Consider the following 24247-nt stretch of genomic DNA (forward strand, 5'->3'; position numbering starts at 1 on the left):
ATCTACTCTGTCGTTCTAGCCTCCTTGGTCACCCCCGTCTCCCCATCAGGCGCCATCTGCCTAAACATGGCCATCGGATCAAAAAACACCTCGACGCTCCCCAACTGCAGCTTGTCATTCACATCCGCCACCGCCACACCCTCAATATCGATATCCCCCCCGTGAGCCTTGATGGTAACCTTCTCCCCCTTGTCGTTCGTCCCCACATAATCACCCTTCATGACACCCCAGTGCCGCCAGCGAAACACCACCCTCGGCGGACCGGCATACACCTCCAGCACCTCCCACGCAAAAGACGGCATCACCCTCTTGAATGTCTTGTGGCTGGCGTCAAAAGAGGAGTGAGCAGGGCAGTAGAACTCGTTGGGCTCGATGAGGGCGTTGTAGGTCCCGACCGAGAGCATTTGGGCTGCGGTTTGTGGAGGTGAGCCGTTGACGCGGAAGGTGTAGGACTGCGGGGAGGCGATGGTGCGCCATTCAGGGAGGAGGGGTTTGTAGCTGGCTTCGATTTCCCAGTTTTTGACGAGGTTTTCGACTAGGGCGGGGAGGGAGGTGGCTGGGTGGGTTGATTTTTTTGCTGGGGCGGGGGGGGAGAGGGTGGGAAGGGTTAGAAATGGGAGGACAGGGGGGGAAGGTGGGAAAAGGGACGGAACCTACTTTGGAGGTAGAATTGCCGGGTTTTGGTGTAGTCGGGGGGTTGGCCGTGGCGCCAGGTTGTGGAGGGGTCGGAGAGGACTGCGTCTGGGTTTAGGACGTAGTCTGGGAGGGTGGGAGGGGCGGTTGAGGTGGAGGACATTGTTTTGGAGTGAGAGTTGACACGGATGACGGGCGGTTGGGTGAGATAATGAGATGGAGGAGGAAGAGAGGAATGATGGGAATGGGTATATATGCCCACTATCACAACCTACCTGCCTCGCACCACCCACCCGAGGATAGAGGTGTGATCGTCTTACTTCCCACAAGTTCCTCACTGGTGATAGACAACCGTTGGCAGTGCCACCGCAAGGACAGCTGACCTATAACAGCCTTTGGTCCCTGTACTATGCTCTCCTTCGGTACACCGGGACATTCTGTAAGCCACGGTAGGTAAGTGGTGTGTGGCCGTTGTGGGCCAACCAGGGGACAAGCAATGTCATCTTGGAACCATGGTAGAGGCATTCTTCAGACGCACGGCCTAATTGCCGCATGCAGGGTCCCCAAAGTTCGATCCTGTACTGCACGGTAGCTGCATGCTAGCAATATGCTGACATTCGAGATGCGCCAACAGCATATCCCACAAATTCTGTGCGACATGCGAAGCCGGGATAGTATGGGCAGAGATCACTCTGTCCTTCGGCATGGCGAAAAACATCACAGAACTATTATTGGTTTTGAAAGGGGCATAGGGGGACCCTGATATCCATGTGCTCTTTGAACAGAAGGCGGAGAGCAACACCGAATATGCTATGGTGATGCAAAGGTGACGTTGACTATAGGACGATGGCTATCAGGTCACGGGTGGACATTACTCCGCACAAGCTCCTCTCAACCGGGAATTTGTGCAACCCGGCGAGTCGTAATACATCACTACCAACTGCATGAGCACGTAGCAATGAGATCCGTGGACCGAAAAAGAGCGACGGAGGACTCTATTCCAAAGAAAATCTACAATCCAAATTGCCATCCAGCTAGACGAACTAGACTGAACAGACATGCGCCTTTTCACACCCTCACCCACCCGCTCGACCCAGTCCAGAAACGCCAGTTCCAGTCATGCGAGGTCTCGATATAACGCAGCAACCTGTTTTGGTTCTATTGCTCTCTGAGGAGCCACGGAACAAGAAAAAGACTAACACGACCCAAGAAGAGGTTGTAAGGGATGCTTTGAGAAACTAAAAAGAGAACTGGTGATACAAACAAAAATTTGAGCAAGGAACCGTACGAGAGACAGTGTCAGTCATCCCATTCCTCATCGAGCTGATCAATTAGTCGATTCTCAGCGTCTCGACTGTGGCGTCTCCCACTTGGGGATCCGGACAGTATATGGTACCCTCTCCTACGAGGGATCAGGCGGCCGCATGATGAGGTCAATATGGTAAACATGTCCTACACCGTAGGTTAGCGGCTATAGTCCAAGGAAACCTAAGTATGACACCAAGACATACCACGATAAAGCTCCAGATGCCAGCCCACAGGCTGTAGTTGGGCAGCTGCCTCCAACCCCTGGCGTGGGCCACTGTGCGCTGGTAAAAGACACCTCCAACCACGTAGACCAAGACCGCGATGAAGAAGATAATGGCAAAGACACTGCCAGGCCCAACGCTACCAGGTTTGTGGGGCTCGGCGATAGAGCATGCGTGCATTGAACGGACCTCGAAGAAGTAGGCGCACTCATCCGGATCTGTGCCAACAAATGAAGCAGCCGTAGGTGTATCTGGGTCCCTGTCACAAAGGAAAGAAAATGTGGCCGACTTGCGACGTTGTGTTTTTGGCTTCTCCTTGCCCTTGTCCTGCTTGTCATCATCTTCGTCCTCCTCATCCTTGTCTTTCGATGCACGCCTTGACTCGGCGTCTTCACCGTCGTTGTCGTTGTCGTTGTCGTTGTCGTCGTCGTCGTCGTATTCATGGTACTTGTATGTCGCCCCGTCATGGACCTCCCATCTCTTTTCCCTGTTCTTTTCATCTGATAGACCACACGGGGATCCCCCTGTATATTGAAGGACAAGTTTGCGCCCTCGGGGTACTAGGTTTCCATCTGATAATCTGTCATGGATCGTCAGCGATGCTGCCGCCCCAAGCTGTTCCCAGTATAAGGGCGTTCTTACCCTAAAGCATATATTTTGCCCTTGGTTTCATAGTATGCGCTCACGTTCTTCCATAGATCCTTGTCGAGTCCGACGACATCTTCCACCTCCTTCACGACGGGACTGCAGAAGTTCAATGTAAAGTTTGAGCCATAATCCCAGCCTCTAGCCACATAATCGTCGACAGGCGAGCCCTTTGGTGGCTTCTCCCCCTCGGGTACAACTACTGCGGTGTCGGGTCGTAGGTCGAAGAAAGCGCCGGCGCCGGTGGTTGCTGTTGCGACACAGGGTGTGACTACAGGCGTGGATGCGGTGGCTGTCTTTGTAGCCTCCTCGGCGACTGCCTTGCCACTCAGGACAGCAAGGGCGCAGAGAAGGAGGGCTCTGGATGGTGTTTGCCGATGCATGGCTGAGAATATTTGATGACGTCGAATTTCGAATGGAACGGAGGCGTTCGGTCAAGGATGTTGGGGCTTGCTTGGCTTCGGGATGCAGATGCGCGCGTTTGCGCCGAGTGGCAGGGGTTGGGCGAAATCGAGTGTTATTGTTCACTGATGAAGTGTCGGTACACGAGGAAGCACAGGAGACAGTTGGCGACACGGGCGACGTCGTTCTCGATGTCGTGGCCGTTGGATGATGGAGGGTTGCTCCCAAACGCGACCTTCACAGGTAACCGTTTTAGAAGCCGATGCCAACTGGGTCCTGGTCCAAGGAAAAAAGGGAGGCGTTGAATGGGAGCTGTGATTGGCTGCCCCAAGCACAAGGGGCTGGCCCTTGCAGCTGGCAGCGGGCAGTAGAGTGAAGTGCACATGTCAGAACAAAGCTTAAGGTTTAAGTTGGGGAAACACAATTGCCAGTGGAATGATGAAGCTCCTCATGAAGTGACCCAAAGAGAGAGAGAGTCAACAAATAGAGCTCAAGCTGTCAGTCTCTACATCCATGGCAGCAGATCTCGGGTCCAAGTCCACCTGGGACTTTGATGCCAAGCACAGGGTAGTGTAGAATTGCCAAGGCTGTTGGCCCCTGACCCTCCACACAGCTCATCTGGAAAATGGATTCTCATGGTGCTGCGTCATTGGCTCAGACAAACTCAGGCCATCCGGGAAGCGCAGAGCCGACTGTGAACCTCTCTCAGGCCATCCGGGAACTCCAACGCCGACGCGGTAGAGACCATCCATCGTCAACGTCTTCAACGGGCAACCGTCAGCATCTGGGCCTCCAGCTGATGCCATACCCCGGTATCCGCGGTTTCCACGGGCTCGACAGGGCGCTACTTATATGCGACAAGCTCCCGCGACAATTGACAGTCGATTAATTAGTCAACACAGCGAACGCAGCAACAATGGGCTCCAAAGCACAGCAACCCATCGAGGCGTCGCGCAAGAAGCCCGAGTACGAGTTCTTTGGACCGTAAGTGCGAACAACCCATCTTGCTGCCCCGCATTTCGCTAATCACTTTTTCTGCAGACCCGGCGCTGCCCTGATCAGCTTCGTCCTCCCACCCCTCGTCTACGCCATCACCTTTGCGTGTAACGATCTGTCCGGCTGCCCAGCGCCTTCCCTCCTCCATCCCAAAAACCTCGATCTCAATGTGTTGAAGCGCGAAGTTGGTTGGCCACAAGATGGGTGGCCTGGTCTCTTCAGTTGGGAGGCCACAGGGTGGACCTTGGCTTTCTACCTCTTCAACGCCATCCTGTACAGAATCCTTCCCGCGACCGAGACCGAGGGCACAGTTTTGCGAAGTGGTGGCCGGTTGAAGTACAGATTCAATGCCTTCTCCACCACCATGTTCTGCATCGTTGCTGCCGCCGCCGGTACCATCGCCCAGGGCGCCGAGTTCCCCCTTTGGACCTACATCACCGACAACTATGTGCAGATTCTGACTGCCAACACACTCATTGCCTATGCGCTCGCGACTTTTGTCTACGTTCGCAGCTTCAGCGTCAAGCCTGGCAACCCCGAGAATCGTGAGCTTGCTGCCGGTGGCGTTACTGGCAACATGATATACGACTGGTACATTGGGCGCGAGCTCAACCCACGCGTCACCCTCCCCTTCATTGGCGAGATCGACATCAAAGAGTGGATGGAGTTGCGCCCCGGCATGCTGACCTACATTTTGCTGAACGGGGCTTTCATTGCGAAGCAGTACCGCAACTATGGCTATGTCACCGACAGCATCGTCTTCGTGGCTGTCGTGCAGACACTTTACGTCTTGGACGGCCAGTACATGGAGCCCGCCATCATGACGACTATGGATATTACCACCGATGGGTTTGGGTTCATGCTTTCGTTTGGTGACCTTGTCTGGGTTCCATTCATCTACACCCAGCAGACACGTTACCTTGCCACCCACCCACAGACGCTGGGTCCTTTGGGACTTGCCGGTGTCGGTGCTTTGTTGGTGCTCGGCTTTGCCATCTTCCGCCTGTCCAACAGCCAGAAGAATGACTTCCGCACCAACCCCAATGACCCCAAGCTGGCTCATCTCAAGTATATGCCCACCAAGGCGGGCACTCGTCTGCTCATCTCTGGCTGGTGGGGCATTGCCAGACACATCAACTACTTTGGTGACTGGCTTCAGGCTTGGCCCTACAGTTTGCCCACCGGGCTTGCCGGCTACACCATCCTGTCTGCAGGAAGTGCTGCTGTGGATGGCGCGACCAGGATGCTTGACGGCCGCCAGGTTATCCCCGGTGAGGCCAAGGGGTGGGGCATCATCTTTACCTACTTTTACGTCTTGTACTTTGCCATTCTGTTGATCCACCGTGACCGCAGAGACGACGAGAAGTGCGCCAAGAAGTATGGCGAGGACTGGGAGAAGTATAAGAAGACTGTCCGATGGAGGATCATTCCTTACATCTACTAAGGTTGGTAATGATGGCGAATGGGTTCTGGTGGGAATGGAGATGCAGTGGACATGGGAGAGGGGGCAATGAATAAAACGGTTGGGATCTTGGGCGGACTGGAATAATTTTGGGGCCAGATATAAATGCAGCAAAAATGTTTGAGTTGAATACATAGCAAATCTACATGCAATACATAATCTAATACCATGCAACAAGACTCCCTCGCTGCTCTGACGAGTGACAGTTCGTGCCAGAACTTTCCCCTTTTCCAGGGCGGTGAGCAAACCGTGACAAGCAACAAATTGACTTGATGGCCCGTGCTTTCAGTCCAGCCAACCAACACGTGACAAAGTTTCAACAGTGGGTCTCGAAAATCAACCACCAGCGTTGGCTTGGCCAATCCATCAACGCGTGTTTCCGTCCTCAACACTGTAGACGAAAAACACACATCGAACCCGACGACGACCGAACCGCTGATCGAATTTTTATCAGCCAACCACACATTCCATCAGACTGCTGTTCTTCTAGAGCCTCGGAAATCACGAATTCATCAAACCAGCCGCTACCATGTCTGACGTTAACATCCAGTGAGATACTGCCCTGCCAAACCGCCCATCTTATTCAAATCATAGGGGCAGAAGCTAATTATGCGGTTTTCTGTGATGTAGGGCACTTCTCAACAAGCCTCGTAACGAGTGCACGTAAGTCTGATCCTCTCAAACTCACCCTTTGCAGTCGAAATGACGCTGACCTCTTCAATAGTGAGTATGAGATTGCTCAACTGGTACGCATATTCAAACCTGCATTTTCAAACAAGGCAGAAGCCGAGCGAATCGGTGACTGACTTTTCGACCTTTCGATGATTACAGGAAGCCTATGAGATGAGCAATGGGCCGCTTTCCCTCCTCCAGACGGCCGTCCGCAGTCACTCTCAGGTTTTGATTAGCATTCGGTCAAATCGCAAGCTGTAAGTTTGTCATATCAATGAATGAGATGGGATATGGGGGCAATGCTGACCTGAGGTTTTGTCTGCGCGTTTTAGTCTTGCCAGAGTGAAGGCTTTTGACAGGCATTGCAACATGTAAGTCTTTTTCTATGACTGTTGAAGCTGTTGTTTTCTAGTGCTAACATTCTCTTAGGATTCTTGAGAACGTCGTAAGTGGCTACCTGCCGGATAGACGGACACCAGTCCCGAAGCCTTCAAGAGGCCCCCCCGAGGTGAGGCTGACTTTGGTTTTTATCTGTACAGAAAGAGATGTGGACCGAGACTCCAGTACACAACGGAAAGAAGGGCCGGCCGGTGAACAAGGATCGGTTTATCAGCAAGATGTAAGTGGCACCTGTGGTTCTTGAGGAGTTAGTTGTACTCTTGGCTGACATGGATTTTGCAGGTTCTTGCGGGGTGATAGTGTCATTCTCGTTTTGCTCAGCTGATTGGATTTTTTTTGTTGGACCTTGAGGCTGGCCGGAGATAACTAGAGTGGCCTACAAAGTTGGCAAACACAACTGCCGTGCTTCGGGGTCTGGTTGACGGCCAAGAGATTCGGACCGTTTCGCTGCCCTCTCCGGGTTGTCGGGTAGCCGGTGGAGACGTGTAAGGTCGGTAAACAGAGGGTTGGGCGGGTGTCATCACACCGTGGCGTTTTCAGTTTTCAGGGCACTTTGCGAATTTGGCAGATTCTACATTTTTGGACCAACCAGTATAAATAAAAGCTCGGCGTTGCTTTCGCTAATCACCAACCAAACGTCCTTTGAACATGGACTTGGGTGTCGGTAAGGATGGATAGGTGGGCAAGTAGTTGATTGACACTCGACATGGAAGGGTGGGAGCTCTTTGTGTTTCTTGGTTCTTTCCGGGAGAAGAACCTGAAGCTCCGTAACCCTGAAGCCGTTGCGCTACGGGATATAGGGCTACCCGAGACGCTCCCAGTTCCCCAAGGAGCTACACACAGATTGGCCCCTGACATCCATGCGCCGAGCCCATTCCATAACGTCAAGCAGTAGGTACTGTGAGACCACGAGTTACATGTCCGGTGACCCGGGACGCTGCTGTTGAATCCATGACTACAACAGAGACAATACTGTACAACGTTGCATGACCTGCTGCTGGAGTGGTGTCTTCGTATGTTTGTTTAAGCATGTTTATACGACACACCGGTGACCAAGAGCATGGATACAGCATTGGAGTCAGGAATGTAACACCAACCATCCGGTTTTCTTCGGCTTTTGTACTGTTTTTGTTGCAAAGAATGAAGTGAACTTTCACGTCCTCATCATCTCATCACCAGCGGAAGTGATGGTTCGTCGCCGCCTCGCTTGCTTCACCGGCAGCCGTGGCGTCGGAAAAGGACCGATGCAGGTTCGTACCGTGTAACCGAATTCCTCGCAGCAGAGAGAGAAGATGGTACGGGGAAGGCGACCCGGCACATGGTCGAGTTGGTGGTTGCGGGGAAGGGTGGAGGGGGGAAGAAGGGGGAGCGGCTGGAGGCTTGTTCGGTGGTGTGGGGCGGAATCCACTGTTTACGACCGTTCAACTGTGGGATTCGGCTCGGGTTACAGTGTAACGGTCACTTAAGCGCACCAGAGGGGGGGGATCGTTACTATCCGGCGACGGAAGCCAGCCCCAGGCTTTTCTCTTCGGTTGGGGAAATGTTTTCACGGCCACCGAAGGAAGGGGGTACTCAATCTGGCGGGTGAAGACTGGCTCACCAGTGCTCACCCTTGACTTTTCATCAGCGCCTGGTTCGATTGCCCAGTGTACGGATTCCGCATTCATGTACGGTATGACAGGGATCAAGCACTTGCCGAGAGCTTCAAGCTTCTGTGGCGACCAAAGTGCCGATCTCCGCCGTCTCCACTAAATTATTCCCGAACATCGTCATCTTATTGACTTTCATCTCGACCTCCAAGCACAGCAGTGGGATTCAATGTCAGCCTCCCGAGCCTCCCCCGCATTCTGGTCAGGGGAAAGGACGATCTCGTCCGTCAGATTGTCATCCGTGTTCGAGTGCAGCTTGGACGTGATCGGCCCTTTTCGCAACGGCGATGACCCGGCTTCTCACCCGCCCTCCATCCTCCCACCTGCCCGAACGGATGCGCTGCTACCCTGCAAGGCGCTGCTCTCCATGAATGGATCGAGAGGCACTTCCTGACACTTCCCTGACTTGAGTCCTGGCTGTCCGGCCACTCCCACGGATCCCACATCTCGGGCTCTTGGGTTGTGCCATCAACTCACCAGGCGAGCATGCCGAGATGGGATGACGGCTGGCTTCCCGGAAACGGTCCACTGACGTACACAACGAGATTGACCGGCCAGCCAGCCATGAGCATCTCGGGATTAAACAATGGAGGGGAGGGGAAGGGACGCAGCCCTGTTAATATATATTGCTGCCCGCATAGCTCCTGTTGGTTTTGTCTCACTTCAGTGCCGTTGTCCGTGGTGATCTTCTGCATCTCCCTTGCCAACCTCCGGCAGCCTGCATCTCGCTGCACACATCAACACGAGCAGTTGCCACGATGAAGTTCAGCGTGGTGGTTGCCGCCGCCCTGGCAAGCGGCGCTCTTGCCACTCCCCAATATCCTCCAAAGGTACGCATGTTCCTTCTGTTGAGTCAGTCCTACGCCTCCACTGGCCACGAGCTCTCCATCGAGCCTCAGTTGTCGTCTACAAGATTCGGTGGTCAGAGCTCTCGAAGCTGTGAACCTGTGTTTGCTTTCTTCTGTTGCTCAACAGTTTGGCTGCCCTCACGCTTACCTCAGCCGCTGCACAAAACCTCTTTATCCAGATTGATACCGATCTGATCCTGCATGATCCGCAACCAACATGCAGCTTATACATGCAGCCTTCTGGCTACCCTTTCTTGCTGCCAGAGCCGCACCTGCTGACAACCACGCACAGCTCATCAAGAGAGACCTCGCGTACTCACCTCCCGTCTACCCTTCGCCATGGATGAACCCGGAAGCCGATGGATGGGCAGAGGCGTATGTGAAAGCTCGGGAGTTTGTCTCCCAGATGACGCTGTTGGAGAAGGTCAACTTGACGACTGGTACTGGGTGAGTATCACCTGCTCAGATGGCCCTAACGCCATGACTGACGCTGGTATAGTTGGGCCTCGGAGCAATGTGTCGGTCAAGTAGGAGCTATCCCTCGCCTGGGGCTCCGCAGTCTTTGCATGCACGACGCCCCCCTTGGAATCCGTGGAACCGACTACAATTCCGCCTTCCCTTCAGGTCAGACAGCTGCTGCTACATGGGACCGCCAGTTGATGTACCGCCGTGGTTATGCCATTGGCAAGGAAGCCAAGGGCAAGGGGATCAACGTGATTCTTGGACCTGTCGCCGGCCCTCTTGGTCGGATGCCCGCTGCTGGGCGAAATTGGGAGGGTTTCTCTCCGGATCCGGTCTTGACTGGAGTCGGCATGGCCGAGACTGTCAAGGGACATCAGGATGCGGGCGTGATTGCATGCGCAAAGCACTTTATTGGCAATGAACAAGGTACTTGCAAACAGAACCGGCAAGATGGCTGTAGTTCAACCGCGCTAATATGGCCACAGAACACTTCCGCCAAGTCGGCGAGGCTCGCGGTTATGGGTTCAACATCAGCGAGACTCTTTCCTCCAACATTGACGACAAGACGATGCACGAGCTTTACCTCTGGCCCTTTGCCGATGCCGTCCGCGCCGGTGTGGGCTCTTTTATGTGCAGCTACCAGCAGGTCAACAACTCCTATGGATGCCAAAATTCCAAGCTTATGAACGGTCTTTTGAAGGATGAGTTGGGCTTCCAGGGGTTCGTCTTGAGTGATTGGCAGGCCCAGCATACCGGTGCAGCTGCCGCCGCGGCTGGTCTCGACATGTCGATGCCGGGAGATACCGAGTTCAACACTGGCGTCAGCTTCTGGGGTACCAACCTCACTGTGGCTGTGCTCAACGGTACTGTTCCAGCTTATCGGATCGACGACATGGCCATGCGTATCATGGCAGCTTTCTTCAAGGTGGAGAAGAGCATTGAACTGGACCCCATCAACTTCAGTTTCTGGTCCCTCGACACTTATGGGCCCATTCACTGGGCCGCGGGCGAGGGCTACCAGCAGATCAACTATCACGTCGATGTCCGGGCTGACCATGCAAACCTCATTCGTGAAATCGCTGCCAAGGGTACCGTTCTTCTCAAGAACACCGGCTCCCTGCCCCTGAACAAGCCCAAGTTTGTGGCGGTGATTGGAGAGGATGCCGGACCTAACCCCAACGGACCCAATTCTTGTGCCGATCGCGGGTGCAACAACGGCACACTCGCGATGGGCTGGGGTTCTGGCACTGCCAACTTTCCTTACCTCATCACGCCAGACGCTGCCCTGCAGGCCCAGGCCATCAAGGATGGGTCTCGCTATGAGAGCATTCTGACCAACTATGCGGCATCCCAGACCAGGGCCTTGGTATCGCAGGATAACGTCACCGCCATTGTTTTCGTCAACGCTGACTCTGGTGAGGGATACATCAACTTTGAAGGCAACATGGGCGATCGCAACAACTTGACACTCTGGAGAGGCGGCGATAACCTGGTCAAGAACGTTTCCAGCTGGTGCAGCAACACCATTGTGGTCATCCACTCCACCGGTCCCGTTCTCATCAGCGAGTGGTATGATAGCCCGAACATCACTGCCATCCTCTGGGCCGGTCTTCCTGGACAAGAATCCGGCAACTCCATCACCGATGTTCTCTACGGCAAGGTGAACCCCTCTGGCAAGTCGCCATTCACTTGGGGCGCCACCCGCGAGGGCTACGGCGCTGATGTTCTTTACACCCCCAACAATGGCGAGGGCGCACCCCAGCAGGACTTTTCCGAGGGTGTGTTTATTGACTACCGCTACTTTGACAAGGCCAACACGTCTGTCATTTATGAGTTTGGCCACGGCTTGAGTTATACTACCTTTGAGTACAGCAACATCCAGGTTACAAAGAAGAACGCTGGCCCCTACAAGCCAACGACAGGCCAGACAGCTCCCGCGCCGACTTTTGGGAACTTTTCGACGGATCTTAGCGATTACCTGTTCCCCGACGAGGAGTTCCCCTATGTCTATCAGTATATCTACCCCTATCTCAACACCACCGACCCGAGGAATGCTTCTGGCGACCCGCACTTTGGCCAGACGGCCGAGGAGTTTATGCCCCCGCACGCGATTGACGACTCGCCTCAGCCGTTGTTGCCGTCTTCGGGCAAGAACTCTCCCGGTGGCAACCAGGCGCTGTACGATATCCTGTACGAAGTCACGGCGGATATCACCAACACAGGGGAGATTGTGGGAGATGAGGTGGTCCAGCTGTATGTCTCTCTTGGCGGGCCTGATGATCCCAAGGTGGTGCTGCGCGACTTTGGCAAGCTCAGGATCGAGCCGGGTCAGACGGCCAAGTTTAGGGGGCTGTTGACGAGGAGGGATTTGAGCAACTGGGATGTGGTGAGCCAGGATTGGGTCATTAGTGAGCACACCAAGACGGTGTTTGTGGGGAAGAGCAGTAGGGATTTGGGGTTGAGCGCTGTTTTGGAGTGATACCTGTTCAAAGGGGGGGAATTAAGTTTTGTGTTATGGCATTGAATTAGCTGTTGTAGCGTTTTGACTTGCTATACTATGGATTATTACCTTGATACACCTTTTGCTCACCTCTGGCTTGGTTGTCAGCCCTCATGTTTGTCAGAAATTGGTCACGGATGTGATGGTCAAGAGTAGTCCGTCCTCAGTGTCTTGGTGGGAAAAACCCCCTTCCAGATTCACCAAGGAACTCTTCCAACCGAGACTTCCACCAGCAGCAAAGTTCCCGCCTCCTCCTCATGAGGGCTTCTCCCACCCGCGGATCCCGAGTTTTCTTGCGCCAAAAGATCACATCACGATCAAGGAATCGGAAAAGTTGGAATGAAGTTGGATTGCTGATATGCGAAGGACTTGGACATGGAATTCCCAGCCAATAGGAGGGCGAGCTTCGATTCTCAACCGGTCAGGAACCCCCCTCTCTTTTTGTGCGACGTTGCAATGGGCCTTAGCCAATCACGAATGGGGGGGAGGCTGCGAGGGCTGCTTGTGTGCATGCGGTTTGCATGGTGTCAGACGCTAATGAGCTTGTTGATGATGGGATGGGAGTGGGTTGAGGGTGATGAGTTCAAGATGGGCTGTGGGGGGTGGGGGGAGCTGGAGGGGACGGAGTGTTGGAGAGGTGTTCATGAGGGTATGCAGGGACTTTTATGAGGGTTTTAGGGATCGGAACTCGGGGGGACATATTTGGACAGAGATTTCGAGAGCCTACTTGCAAGAGAAGAGGTGATGATGATGATTGTGCTGATGGAAACAGCCGTCTAGGCAGCACTATAATAACCTCTCATAGTACCAGAGGGAGATTTAAGCTTGTGTCTTAGTGCTCTGCATCCTGCAAGGTGCTCAAAGACGAACGAGCCAAGACATGGATATCTTCACCGTCTTCTGGCATCCTTTCAGAAACACAATGCACTGTAGAGTGGCGGATTGTTTCTTTTCCTCCGAGTATAACTCTTTCCATGGCAGCCAGCGGGTACCAGGAGTTCGTTCCGCCAATGACGTGATTGGCCGGACCTGACGGGCTTCACCTGCCAGGTGCGAGCGGAGTCAGGTCATTGGCCACCTCAGGGCCATGGCTGGCTGCATCAGGCATCCGCAATTGACCAAGAGAGCTTCCAAAAACAAATCTTTCCATCTCGACTTCAACACGAACTCTCGTCCGGTCGACCACACCCTGGACCAGCAGCATCTCCGATTCAACCCCGAGCTTTGTGTTCCAGGAACTCTCCGGGATTTATTTCAGTAAATAAACAGTCGTCTGCTTTGCCAGAATGGTCTTGTCTTTTGTTCCGAGTCTCTCGCGGCTCGTGGGGGAGGCCAGCCGCTGCGAGGGAGCGGCACGAGATTGCCAGTGCCGCGGTTGACATTCACGACGAGCTTCTTATCGCTGTGACAGCTGGATTGGTAGGACCCCTACAGCTGGACCACATGGCTTGCACGCTTCTTGATAGTGTAAATTGAATGAGCTTTTGAGCTTTCTGCAGGCCAAACGTCACCCATCTTCAAGCTGTGTCTTCGAAGATCATAATTTCTCATGTTGATAGAGTCAGTTGATGGTCAGAATGATCCAGTCTAGAGCTACAGTCTAGAGCTACAGTCTAGAGTACAATACGACCGATAAGATTAAGCTGACATCCATTGCTATATTCGGTCCAAGCCATGAGCCCTGTCAGAACGACTCGAGCTATCTACACCCACGCCCAAGTCCACATGCCAAGCGCAACCTTCAGGGATGCATCTGACCCACCCACTCTTGAACCCACCCCTCCATCACGCCCAAGCCAGACATACAGCGCCGTTGCGAGGCCTTGCCCCGGAGCCCTACACATGTGGCATCATGTACCTCGCCATGCATCTTTCCAGTCAGCAAGTAAGAGCCCTATCCGGGGTCTGTAACAAGATGATCTGGTCCACCAGACCGCATCTAGACACCCTGCAGGTGAAGGATAGGACTCCAGCCGAGCCAAAGACTTGATATAGGGATCGCTTCCACACCTCTCCCACACTCGGAATCGGTACCTTTTCTGCTCAATATCAACCACTGTGTTTGCCTCCGAACCACCACCGAGCAATCACATCACTCACGATGGCATCACGCATCACCCCGGTGTCCGAGTCTGCAGCCGCTCTTCCCGAAGCTCGGAGCCATTCACCCTGGCGACGATCGGCTTGTGATCGATGCAGAAGCCAGAAGCTCCGTTGCACACGCAAGAAAGAGGACGACACAAGCACCCCGTGCACAAGATGCCTTCGTATTCGATTTCCTTGCTTTACCAGTCCGGCCAAGCCACCGGGCAGGCTTGCACACAGAAGAGCCCAAGCAGCAAACAATGCATCCCTCTGCGATGTTGCTCAACATCAACCACCTTTCGTGTCCTTACCTGGCAGTGGATATGCCATGACCTCGGGAGACCAGATGGCTTGCGGTAACCCTCTATATGCTCCATGGCCCTACACTCAGCAGGGGTCTGAGCATCCGCTGGTGATGGAGGATAACTCCATGATCATCCCTTGGGCAGATGCGAGTCACGCCATCGACGCCTTTGACTTTTCTGTTCACAGCAACACACTGTTGATGGACACTCACACTTTACGCGGCAACCACCACATCCACCCCTCGACACAACATCAGACGTCCACCCTGTCTCTTCCATCACCTCCCGAGTATCAACCCTTCAACCCAGAGGATGGCTTTACCATGAAGCCCATTCCGACACACAAATCCTCCCGCCAGGGAGACCCAGGGGTCTTGCTTGCAAGCCTACAACAAAGCCTCTCAAAGCAGCTCCTCCACACAAAGTCCCTGCCTCGAGACTTTAGCATCCTTGATACTCTTCTACCAGGCTCAACCAAGCCCACCGACGGTTTCGACCCTTTATCCTCAGTCCTGAGCAGCACCTCTGAGCTGATCGAAATCTCGCAACTATTCCCTCAACCTACAGACGAAAACAGCCACAAAAGATCACCCAGCATCACCGATGACAGTGTTCAGGGCGCATCACGATGGCCATCGCCCGCCTCGAGTTCTTCTCAGATTCCCAGCCAGGGGTACTCTGCGGGCTCATCAACGGCAGCAAGCTCCCCATCATCATCCACCATTGTTGACCCAGCATTGGGAGGAGCACCACGGGGGAAAAACCACCAGCTCAACGGCGCGAACCTCCTGACCATGGTGTCCTGCTATCTCCAGCTCATCACCATCTACGACGCCATCTTCGGACATGTGCTGCTCGAAGCGGCGTTTGCCATGACAAGGAGGTCAGGCGGGAACAATATGCAGCATGCCTTGGCGCATGCTATGCCTATTGATCTCTCTAGGGGATATCATGATTTTGGGTATGAGCAACAACAGTACGAGGTGAACCACTGGCAGAGAGCTGGCTTGCTAGCTCGAATGGTGGATAGGCAGTTGGAGGGGGTGGAGAGGGCTTTGGGGTTGCCGAGACAGTATTGTGTTTCTTTGTCGATGCAGACGGCCACCGCTGTGGAGCAAGGGTCGCTTTCTGGACGTGAGGCGAGAGGGTTGCTTGGGGTGATGCTGGGCGGGACGGCAACGGGGGTGAGGTACGAAGGGGAGATGATGGGGGAGGGGTTTGTAGCTGATAGTGTCGAGCAGGAGGGTGGGAATATGGTTACTATGTTGCGGGAGAAGCTGGGGGGCCTGTTGCAGGGTTTGGAGGGGGGTGGGTGTTGAAGTTGGAGCTGGCTTTGTTTTGTTGGGTACACACATGGGATCACATGGTTGTGGAGTTTTGGGCATTATTGGAGTTGTGGTTTTTGGGTAGAGCATAGCGTGATACACAAGTGGGAACATAATGTCTTCAGTTTTGCTTCTGAATGGGATCTGGAGTTTTCCACCAGTATGCTCTCTCCTGCCTTCTCTTGGTGCCTTCTGAGGTGAGAAGTGCCGGACATGGGTGATTACTGATCGTTTACGCGTTCAAGAGATGGATCCCCGGACCGTACAGTGTATGAAGGCAAGGAAGGTAGGTGGGCATGCAGCTATCGGCCCGCGCTGTCAGCACCCGCCTTGGTAGGAAAAGGGGGGGGTTCTCGATCATCGGCTGGTTCTGCCGAGACAGGGAGCGCAGAGAGGGGGGGTGGTAGAAGTCGACCTGTCTAGGTACACACCCCCTTCCCATGGGGAGTTTGAGGCAAAGCTACAATACGTACCGTGAGACGCGAGAGGCACGCCACCGACCGGTGGGGAAGTGTGGTATGCATGACTGCGGTGGGCATGTGTGGCGTGGAGTACTCGAGACTTTGTCTCTCTCGTACCTTGAAGGGATGGCTACTGTTGATTTGCTGGATAATTTTTTTGTGGATGGCTGTGCCGTCTGGCTTTTACACCGTACCCGCCGCTCGGTTGGGGTTTGTTTTCCCCAGGCCAGGGGCCGGTCTAAAGTAAGATGCTGTGAAGGCTTGTTTTGTTTACTTGTCACTAAGGGGGTTGCAGATGAAGGGCTGGCTGGGATAGCAAGATGTGTTGGAGACTTCTTGTTTTGATACAATCGTGATTTTCGGAAGGTATTATCACGCTTGGAGAGGAATGTGTTTCTTTTCAGTCACTCCTACTCCTGCCTGATGATGGGGCAATGAGATGGCATGGTCGGAATTTCAGAATGACTGGGGAAGAGGAAGCTTAACATTATTTTTATCCACCTCATACCTGCAACGGTTCGGAGCCTCTGCGAAGGTTGACGTTCGGAGATGGCTGGCATCATGACCATCATCTTGATCGGGGGGTTAGGCCGAGACACGTGCCTTGCTCACTTGGGTATCTATCTGATCAAGTTACTGAGTTTTCCTAATGTCATATCCCTTCACTTATTAAAGATTGACTGAGCAAGAAGTATCAGACGAGGGGGGTTATGTCATGGAAGTCGGCGGGTAATTTCCATATGCACATGCTGGGAGATCTAGTAAGGTACCTCAGGAAGCTGATAGAAGATAACCGCCCCAGGTGTCTCTGGTTAGAGAACGCATGGCAATCTCCTGGATGACGATGATGACGCGAGATGTCAGACTAGACTCGAGGGGTGGCGGTGGCTTGAGAAGCTGGAGAAATCACATTCGGGCTGACAGAAGTGGAATCAATCTTCCAGGATCGATCGCGTGGTGGCGTCGCAATGGTGTGTGAACCTTTTTTTCTCGTAGCATATATCATACCTAGGTAGGTATGCACTTTAAACTGTTTAGTTCTGCGGCTGAAACAATCTGGATTTTGGAACCTGGGGTGTTCGTGGTGTGATGCCGAAACGGCAAAGCCGAATGCAGAAAAGAGGCACATGAGGCTAAAGCATCCGGTAGCCGGTAATGGGGTGGGGAGCATCGCGGTGGCTTCTTTAGTTCGCTTCAAAATATTGATGCCTGGTTTGCGCCCCCGGCTCATGATGACAATTGGCGTTGAGTGCTAGGATGGTGGATTAGTAACTGTACCCTGTTTGATCCCGGTGTGATGGCTGGAAATGTGAAAGATCGTGATGAAGGATGTGATTGACGTCGATCACGGAGATTTACTAAGTGGTTATTTTTGAACTTAGGTTAAGGCTGCTCCCGTCGCCAAACATCCTTGAATTTGGTTAATGATGAGGGTTGCATTAGGTGCGGTTGTGATGGAGCTCATTCTACACTTCGCTGATGAAGCGCCCATTTTTCGCCGATCATTAGTATATCCTGACCAACATGCTGGGTACCCACCGAGAACATACTCCAAGCCAAATGTGGTGGAGTGTTTCTCGTTGCGGGTGCTTGTGCTGCTGTTCTCAGTGTGGAAAAGCACATCACATTCAGGGGCCCCCTTTTCAAGTGTGTGTCTCAGGGGCGAAGGCAAAATTACTGACGTGTTTCTAAGACGACGCGACTACCATAGGTCATTTCCTTCACGAGTTGAACTTGTCTCCATAATAAAGCTATCTCTTTTTCATCCCCCTACATGGTCAAAATATAGAAAAGTCATAACCTCCGGTATTCGGTCAGCCGACCTAAACCACGTCTCCGATGTTCCAGAAACTTGCGGCAAAAAAGAAAATCACGCCCCAGCACAAGACAAAGAGCTTCCGGCTCACTAATAATATGGTGTGACAGTTGGCACCCTTCAGTTGTCGTCCCATCATACTGAAATGCATTACTGGGACTTGTTGGCATTGATCGGGCCAGCGTGCTATTTTTTGGGAGCCATAAGAACTGAAACCGGCCTTCAAACCGGTGTATATCCAGAGAAAGAATTCTTCACTGCATGGCTCTCTTCAATTTGCAAATTGAAAAATGTTGCAGGATACATTAAAAACTTATGCCATATCGGTGTAGTTGCCAGTGACTCCCTCATCCCCATCAAGTTCCTGAGGCCCATACCTGTCCATGATCAGCTGTGTCTTGAGCGAGTCACTCGGAACAAGCCATCTCTTTTCCGTCAAGTATTCACCAAGAACCTTCTGTGTGCCTCCGGCATGATTCCCATTATCACTCTTGAAGGAGATTTCGACAATGTTCTCGGTGCCTGTATCAGTGTCCTTGTTGCGAATAGGCCAGATTTCGACATCAACTTCGATTCCTTCCCACCTGCCTTCATACCGCTCCGCTGAGATCGGACCGTAAATAACGGCTTGAGAAAGGAGGCTTGTTCCCCATTTCTCGAATGACCAGTCGTCAAACTTGCCGGGGATCTCGTCTCCAAGCAACTTTCTAGACTTTTCTTCACCAGGTAGCCCCATCTCCTTCTTCCCCACTGTTTCCTTCTTGACCTTCTTCTTGCGGCTGATACTCAGGGTCTGCTTCTGAAATCCCCACTCCACTTGTGCATCGTACTTGGTCTCAGTAGTATCGAAACCGTCGTCTCTGGCTACAGTGAGAGCTGTGAGAAGATCGCCAGTATCGATAGCCCCGTCGGCTTGGTGATCGATGATTGGGTATCGCTTTTTGTAAGTCAGTTCATAGCCTGACTCGCCTTCGATCTTGCGAATGCGAGGAGACCATCCCGCGTTGTAGATCTCTCTGGAGGGTGTGTCCAAAAACTGAACATCCATTCTGATGGGTTTCTCGGGGAGTTTGAAGGCTGCACGGAGGATTTCGTTGGGCTTGGATGATGCTGGGCCGAGAACCTGGGTGGCATCAAGGAGAAATTTCACCTCGAAATCAGGCACCATGGTTGATTTGACTGTATGGCAGTGATTAGCGATCAGTTCATACATCAAAATACTGTTGCAGGCTGGCATACCGTTCGCCATGATGAATGCTTTGCTACGCAGCCACCGATACTGTGTTAGGGCCTGTAGGATAAGGTATAACGGCGACAGATGATTCCACAGTCGTCAACATGTTGAACCCCTTTATACTCATTTTCTTACACAGCTCTCTTTCTCTTCGATCGGGGACTCCGTGTATACAATGACATAAGTACGGTATAATATTGAACGCCCTAGCCTCATTCAAAAAGGCTATCGCGGTTAGAGTGCAATACTGTGCAAGACACAAGCTGAGTGTGGATGAATCCGAAGCTTTTGAGTGGTCAATTCTTCATCACGCCGACACCACCTGCATCAGGGATTCAGCTCTGACCAAATGCAGATCCTAACAGGCCAATCTCGACCACCTGAACAAGTCACCCTCACACACCTTGCGCTGATCACCGACTCGGATTTATGCAAAGACAAGCCCAGGCCATGAGCAGTCAGCCCTATGAAATGATGCCATCCTAGTGGCAGGCATGAGAGTACCTGTCAACAGTTTAACCGGCACGGACGAACCCGATGGTTTGGCATTCCAGATAACTTTATATCGATCAAGTGCGGCAGAGATAGGTTCCGTATTTCATGGGGATTATCCTTTCCATCAGTTTTACACCTGGTGGTTGTATGTACTGGAATCTCTTTGAAAAGCTGAAAAGCGTGCACACCATTAACCCTCCGAAACCCTCAGCCCCTGAGCCCCTGAGCCCTGACACGCTTTTCTGACTGTAGTTGAATCATCGCAAGCACTTGATCCGCATTTACAAAAGGCTATCTCAACAGCATACAATCACACAGGTGAAGAGGAACACCACGTCCCTAACATTCACCCTATCAGCTTTATGCATTGAGCGGAACGGAGGCAACATCACTCAGTAATCTTGGACAAGAAAGCGAGTTTGCAATGGCTATGCACTCCATAAACGGAGATTCTCGCTTCATCCCGTCCCTCCTTCATAGCGGAAGCCCTCATCCATCACCGGCCGGAGTGACATCACTGCCCATGCGTTGCGAGGAAGCGAGTATGAGTTTGCTGCGGCGGTATCGCTTGTAGCAGGTAGCCAGTGCCTTCCGTCTATTTCTCTCCACAATCAACACCTCCTGGGAGAACCTTGGCTGCATCTTGTCCGGCATCGAAGGCGCTTTGTCGGCAACGATTCCCGACGGGAAGGCTACTCTGACATCCAAGATAACCTGGTTCCCTGCCATGTTTCAAGATCGACGATGTGGATACCCAACCGCTTGGGCACCTGCCAATACTTCTTTTTGTAGGGGCTAGCCCATAGACCCAAGCATCTACTGCCTATTATAAGCTTTACTATCGAGTAAAGATTAGTCCAAACTCCGAGATTTAACCTCAGGAAGAGGGAGCTCAGTACATGCCTATGATATGGTAGCGGTAGACCTAATATATAGCAGGTCATGTAAGCGCAGTCTAGACCTGGCTTGGCATCTTCATGCACTTGAAGTCGACGACGGATGACTTGTCAAAAAAAAACCTCGAGACGGGACGTCATCCGCCGTTGCCCCGGTTTTTGGGATCGTGGCGGACGGCAGTCCCATTCCGTCTTGCCGCATTGATTAACCAAGTGATTAACCGCCTCGCGGTCCACCAATCGTCTCTCTCCACCCAACCCGGTTTTGGAAGCTATCACGCACCCCGGACCACGTGTTGGGTGGTATTCGTGTGGGGTACAACACCAAGATCTGTTCACGGGACGCCGTTGGGAATCGCCGAGCGAGCAGTAAACAGGAGGAGCCGCAGCGAACAGACTGGAAATTGGAGGACCGCCGGAGCCGGTGCGACTTTCCAATGAAAAGTTCCAAAGAACAGGATTGTAGAATACCACCGTGGAGGCCTTGGGTGTGGACTTGTATAAATCCATCCATGGCCGCCATCTTCCAGGGCTGATGATTGTGACAGCCTTCAGCTTGCCTTGACAACTCCAAAGCAGCCGCCTCCAGCACCTTCACAATCAGCAGCCATGAAGTCCTTCACAGCTACCGCCCTGGCGGCCCTCTTGGCCCAGCAAGCCGCCGCCCATTCCACCTTCCAACAGCTCTGGGTTGACGGAACCGACTTCGGCAGCCAATGTGCCCGTCTTCCTCAGTCCAACTCTCCCATCACCAACTACAACTCCAATGACATGCGCTGCAACATCATCGGCACCAGACCCCAGGTCAAGTGCCCAGTCCGCGCTGGTGGCACCGTCACTGTTGAGATGCACGCTGTAAGTGAAGCCACAGTTGTCTAGACAGAAAGAGAGAGCAAACCCACTGACATGTATAAAAGCAAAACGGCGATCGCAGCTGCTCCCAGGAGGCTATTGGTGGCGCCCACCACGGCCCCGTTTCCGTCTACCTCACCAAGGTCTCTGACGCCCTTACCGCCGATGGTTCCACCGGCTGGTTCAAGATCTTTGACGATGGCTGGCGCAAGAACCCCTCCGGCCGCGTTGGTGACGATGATTTCTGGGGCACCAAGGATCTCAACGCTTGCTGCGGCAAGATGAACGTCAAGATCCCATCTGACATCCCCTCGGGTGACTACCTCCTCCGTGCCGAGGCCATTGCCCTCCACGCTGCCGGTGGTGCCGGTGGTGCTCAGCCATACATGACCTGCTACCAGATCACCGTCTCCGGCGGCGGCAGCGCCAGCCCCCCAACTGTGTCCATCCCCGGACACTTCAAGGCCTCCGACCCCGGCGTCCAGGTCAACATTCACGGTGCCATGACCAACTATGTCATCCCCGGCCCCCCTGTGTATGCCGGCGGCAGCACTAAGGTTGCCGGAAGCGCGTGCAGCGGCTGCGAGGCCACCTGCGCTGTCGGCAGCTCCCCCACCACCAGCCTTACTCCTCCTGTTTCCACCAGCACTCCTGCTCCCGGCAACGGCGGCGGCGGCAGCCCCGGTGGCTGCACTGTTCAGAAGTACGGCCAGTGCGGTGGTCAGGGCTACACTGGCTGCACCACTTGCGCTGCTGGTTCGACTTGCAACACCACCAACCAGTGGTATCACCAGTGCGTGTAAGGAATGAACGAAGTAGGCCTCATGGGTGGCAGTATGTGAAGGAGTATTGTCTGGTAGAGGCACAAATTCTTGTATATACTTTTGGTCTTGTCCAACACAAATATTAGCATTTGCATATCGCGACATTCTTGCATGTCTGTCTCTTAGGTGCCTGTGATGTGGCGATTTCATAAACAAGGCTACGGACCAGATAAGAAGGACTGCAATCGTGCCTAGGTGGCTTTTGATACGGGTGGTTTGACGCACATATGATGCTTTGATCACGCTGCAATGCAAGTCAACGGCGATACCCGACTGAAACAGCACCAAAGCTGCCGCTACTGCCACTAAGCCACCACCTTCTGACGCCTTCATGTGCTGTTCGGGCATGAGCAGCCCTATCTTCTCTTCCTGTCCGGCTCGTCAGATGTCAAGTTCAACTAAAACTGCCGCTGTTCAGCCGTCTGCTATTCGGTGCACAAGTCACACGACACTGAATATGCCGGAGGTGCATATGCATCCATTCGGCCCAAGGGGGCCGATGACACACCTTCATCGCTTTTGAATTCGGTGCCTAGTGATTTTGCAGTTCGTTCCTGAAAATTCCAGCTTCTTTAAGATTCGAGGTTGCCTACCTACCACCCTTTCTTCCAAACCCGAGCACAAGAGGGTATCCCATTGGTCCACCCGAGAGCCAGTTCGAGAGTGTGCTCCGTGGCCCAATATAAAATCGAAAGCTCTCTCATCCACTGCTACAAGCCCCTCTTCTCGTTCCATCATCATCTGACATCATCCGTCACACACACAAGCTACCAGCGCGCCTCCCTGACAGAACAACACCACATCGACATGTCTCGCAACTGGCCCATCGACGGCGACAACTCCGACATCCCCCACGGCTTCAAACGAATCGAATACGACGCCGACGCCCGCGTGTACATTTACCAAAAAGGCACCCAGCTCTACGCCGCCCGAAGCAACACCTCCCCCATGACTCCCATCCCCAACCGCGCAGCATCCAACATTTCCCCTGAAGGCTTCCGACAGGGCTTCCCCAATGCCGACAGAGATGAGGACAAGAATGGGGTGCGGCAGGTGCTCAAGCGGAGAGTCACGGGAATTACTCGATCAATCACCCGGCGAGTGACGGGACGGAAACAAAATAGTTATGGATACCAGAAAGAGAATCGGGTCGGGCGGTCTTCGTCTCGGTCTCGTCCGTCGGGCTTTTTGCCGGATGAGAAGGAGGATCCGTTTGGGGATAACGCTAGTTATGAGGATGAGAGGCCCGCGACGACGTTCGACGAGATTTTCGGTGAGTGGCACTATTTCCTGACGCCTTCGTTTTCATACCCTTTTTCTGTTTTCTCTAAAAAATACTGGTGAGAATAGATGGATAAAGTGAGTGGTGGCTAACGGCTTCATCGGCGAATTATAGCAAAAATGCCGAGAATGAATACTGTTTGATCAACCAAGACTGAGGGTGGCCTCCAACAGATTTGAATGTGACAAGTTATGAAGTTAAAATGTGAATGTATATAGTCAGAGGACTCAGTCGGATCTGTTGCGGTGTTGGTGTAATGCTGCAAGCCGGTCTGAGATATCGTTCACCTTCTTTAATGCGCAGAAAGGGAAGAGACATTTCGGCATCAAGCCAGGTATCGGGGGTCTCAGGAGAAACTTTATGTTTCGGAGAAGTTGTCGACAATATGTTGTTAAATCTGATGGCAGGTAAACTCCTAGAGAAGATGTGCAGGGATGCGCAGCTGGTTTGGCGTTGTGTGAGAAAAGAACCAAAA

General features: G+C 53.1%; 10 protein-coding genes across 10 annotated transcripts; 7 read left to right on the forward strand and 3 right to left on the reverse strand.

The window, feature by feature from the left end:
* Nucleotides 1-2: 2 nt before the first annotated feature.
* On the reverse strand, nt 3-796 carry QC764_703230 (uncharacterized protein; the record flags this gene model as incomplete). Its single annotated transcript, XM_062949981.1, has 2 exons — nt 3-556; nt 658-796. 2 exons carry the CDS (start codon nt 794-796, stop codon nt 3-5), a joined length of 693 nt encoding a protein of 230 aa, XP_062795967.1.
* A 1136-nt stretch (nt 797-1932) lies between these two features.
* On the reverse strand, nt 1933-3836 carry MRL1 (Cation-independent mannose-6-phosphate receptor CI-MPR; the record flags this gene model as incomplete). The annotated part of the gene is made up of 3 exons (XM_062949980.1): nt 2805-3836; nt 2145-2742; nt 1933-2085 (listed from the first exon to the last, which is right to left on the reverse strand). The coding sequence occupies exons 1-3, from the start codon at nt 3188-3190 to the stop codon at nt 1933-1935; spliced, it is 1137 nt and encodes a 378-aa protein (XP_062795968.1). The 5' UTR covers nt 3191-3836.
* Nucleotides 3004-5851, forward strand: ERG24 (erg24, C-14 sterol reductase). Its single transcript, XM_062949979.1, has 2 exons — nt 3004-4193; nt 4251-5851. The coding sequence occupies exons 1-2, from the start codon at nt 4126-4128 to the stop codon at nt 5647-5649; spliced, it is 1467 nt and encodes a 488-aa protein (XP_062795969.1). The 5' UTR covers nt 3004-4125; the 3' UTR covers nt 5650-5851.
* Nucleotides 5852-6025: 174 nt separating this feature from the next.
* Nucleotides 6026-7457, forward strand: SMD2 (mRNA splicing protein). The gene is made up of 8 exons (XM_062949978.1): nt 6026-6216; nt 6298-6330; nt 6392-6413; nt 6499-6596; nt 6672-6710; nt 6769-6784; nt 6879-6958; nt 7021-7457. Exons 1-8 carry the CDS (start codon nt 6197-6199, stop codon nt 7061-7063), a joined length of 351 nt encoding a protein of 116 aa, XP_062795970.1. The 5' UTR covers nt 6026-6196; the 3' UTR covers nt 7064-7457.
* Nucleotides 7458-8108: 651 nt separating this feature from the next.
* On the forward strand, nt 8109-12353 carry BGL4_2 (beta-glucosidase). The gene is made up of 3 exons (XM_062949977.1): nt 8109-9682; nt 9735-10123; nt 10183-12353. The coding sequence occupies exons 1-3, from the start codon at nt 9453-9455 to the stop codon at nt 12174-12176; spliced, it is 2613 nt and encodes an 870-aa protein (XP_062795971.1). The 5' UTR covers nt 8109-9452; the 3' UTR covers nt 12177-12353.
* A 781-nt stretch (nt 12354-13134) lies between these two features.
* QC764_0111490 (uncharacterized protein) lies at nt 13135-14187 on the forward strand (the record flags this gene model as incomplete). The annotated part of the gene is made up of 2 exons (XM_062941173.1): nt 13135-13768; nt 14006-14187. The coding sequence occupies exons 1-2, from the start codon at nt 13747-13749 to the stop codon at nt 14185-14187; spliced, it is 204 nt and encodes a 67-aa protein (XP_062795972.1). The 5' UTR covers nt 13135-13746.
* Nucleotides 14188-14298: 111 nt separating this feature from the next.
* QC764_703180 (uncharacterized protein) lies at nt 14299-15906 on the forward strand (the record flags this gene model as incomplete). Its single annotated transcript, XM_062949976.1, has 1 exon — nt 14299-15906. One exon carries the CDS (start codon nt 14299-14301, stop codon nt 15904-15906), a length of 1608 nt encoding a protein of 535 aa, XP_062795973.1.
* Nucleotides 15907-18494: 2588 nt separating this feature from the next.
* Nucleotides 18495-19649, reverse strand: QC764_703170 (uncharacterized protein). Its single transcript, XM_062949975.1, has 2 exons — nt 19429-19649; nt 18495-19368 (listed from the first exon to the last, which is right to left on the reverse strand). The coding sequence occupies exons 1-2, from the start codon at nt 19436-19438 to the stop codon at nt 18503-18505; spliced, it is 876 nt and encodes a 291-aa protein (XP_062795974.1). The 5' UTR covers nt 19439-19649; the 3' UTR covers nt 18495-18502.
* Nucleotides 19650-21165: 1516 nt separating this feature from the next.
* On the forward strand, nt 21166-22602 carry QC764_0111520 (uncharacterized protein). Its single transcript, XM_062941174.1, has 2 exons — nt 21166-21669; nt 21732-22602. Exons 1-2 carry the CDS (start codon nt 21424-21426, stop codon nt 22467-22469), a joined length of 984 nt encoding a protein of 327 aa, XP_062795975.1. The 5' UTR covers nt 21166-21423; the 3' UTR covers nt 22470-22602.
* A 173-nt stretch (nt 22603-22775) lies between these two features.
* Nucleotides 22776-24241, forward strand: QC764_703150 (uncharacterized protein). Its single transcript, XM_062949974.1, has 2 exons — nt 22776-23763; nt 23887-24241. The coding sequence occupies exons 1-2, from the start codon at nt 23298-23300 to the stop codon at nt 23913-23915; spliced, it is 495 nt and encodes a 164-aa protein (XP_062795976.1). The 5' UTR covers nt 22776-23297; the 3' UTR covers nt 23916-24241.
* The last annotated feature ends 6 nt before the right edge of the window (nt 24242-24247 follow it).

Source organism: Podospora pseudoanserina (assembly GCF_035222485.1).
Source record: "Podospora pseudoanserina strain CBS 124.78 chromosome 7 map unlocalized CBS124.78p_7.2, whole genome shotgun sequence".
In the NCBI taxonomy this organism is placed as follows: Eukaryota; Fungi; Ascomycota; class Sordariomycetes; order Sordariales; family Podosporaceae; genus Podospora; species Podospora pseudoanserina.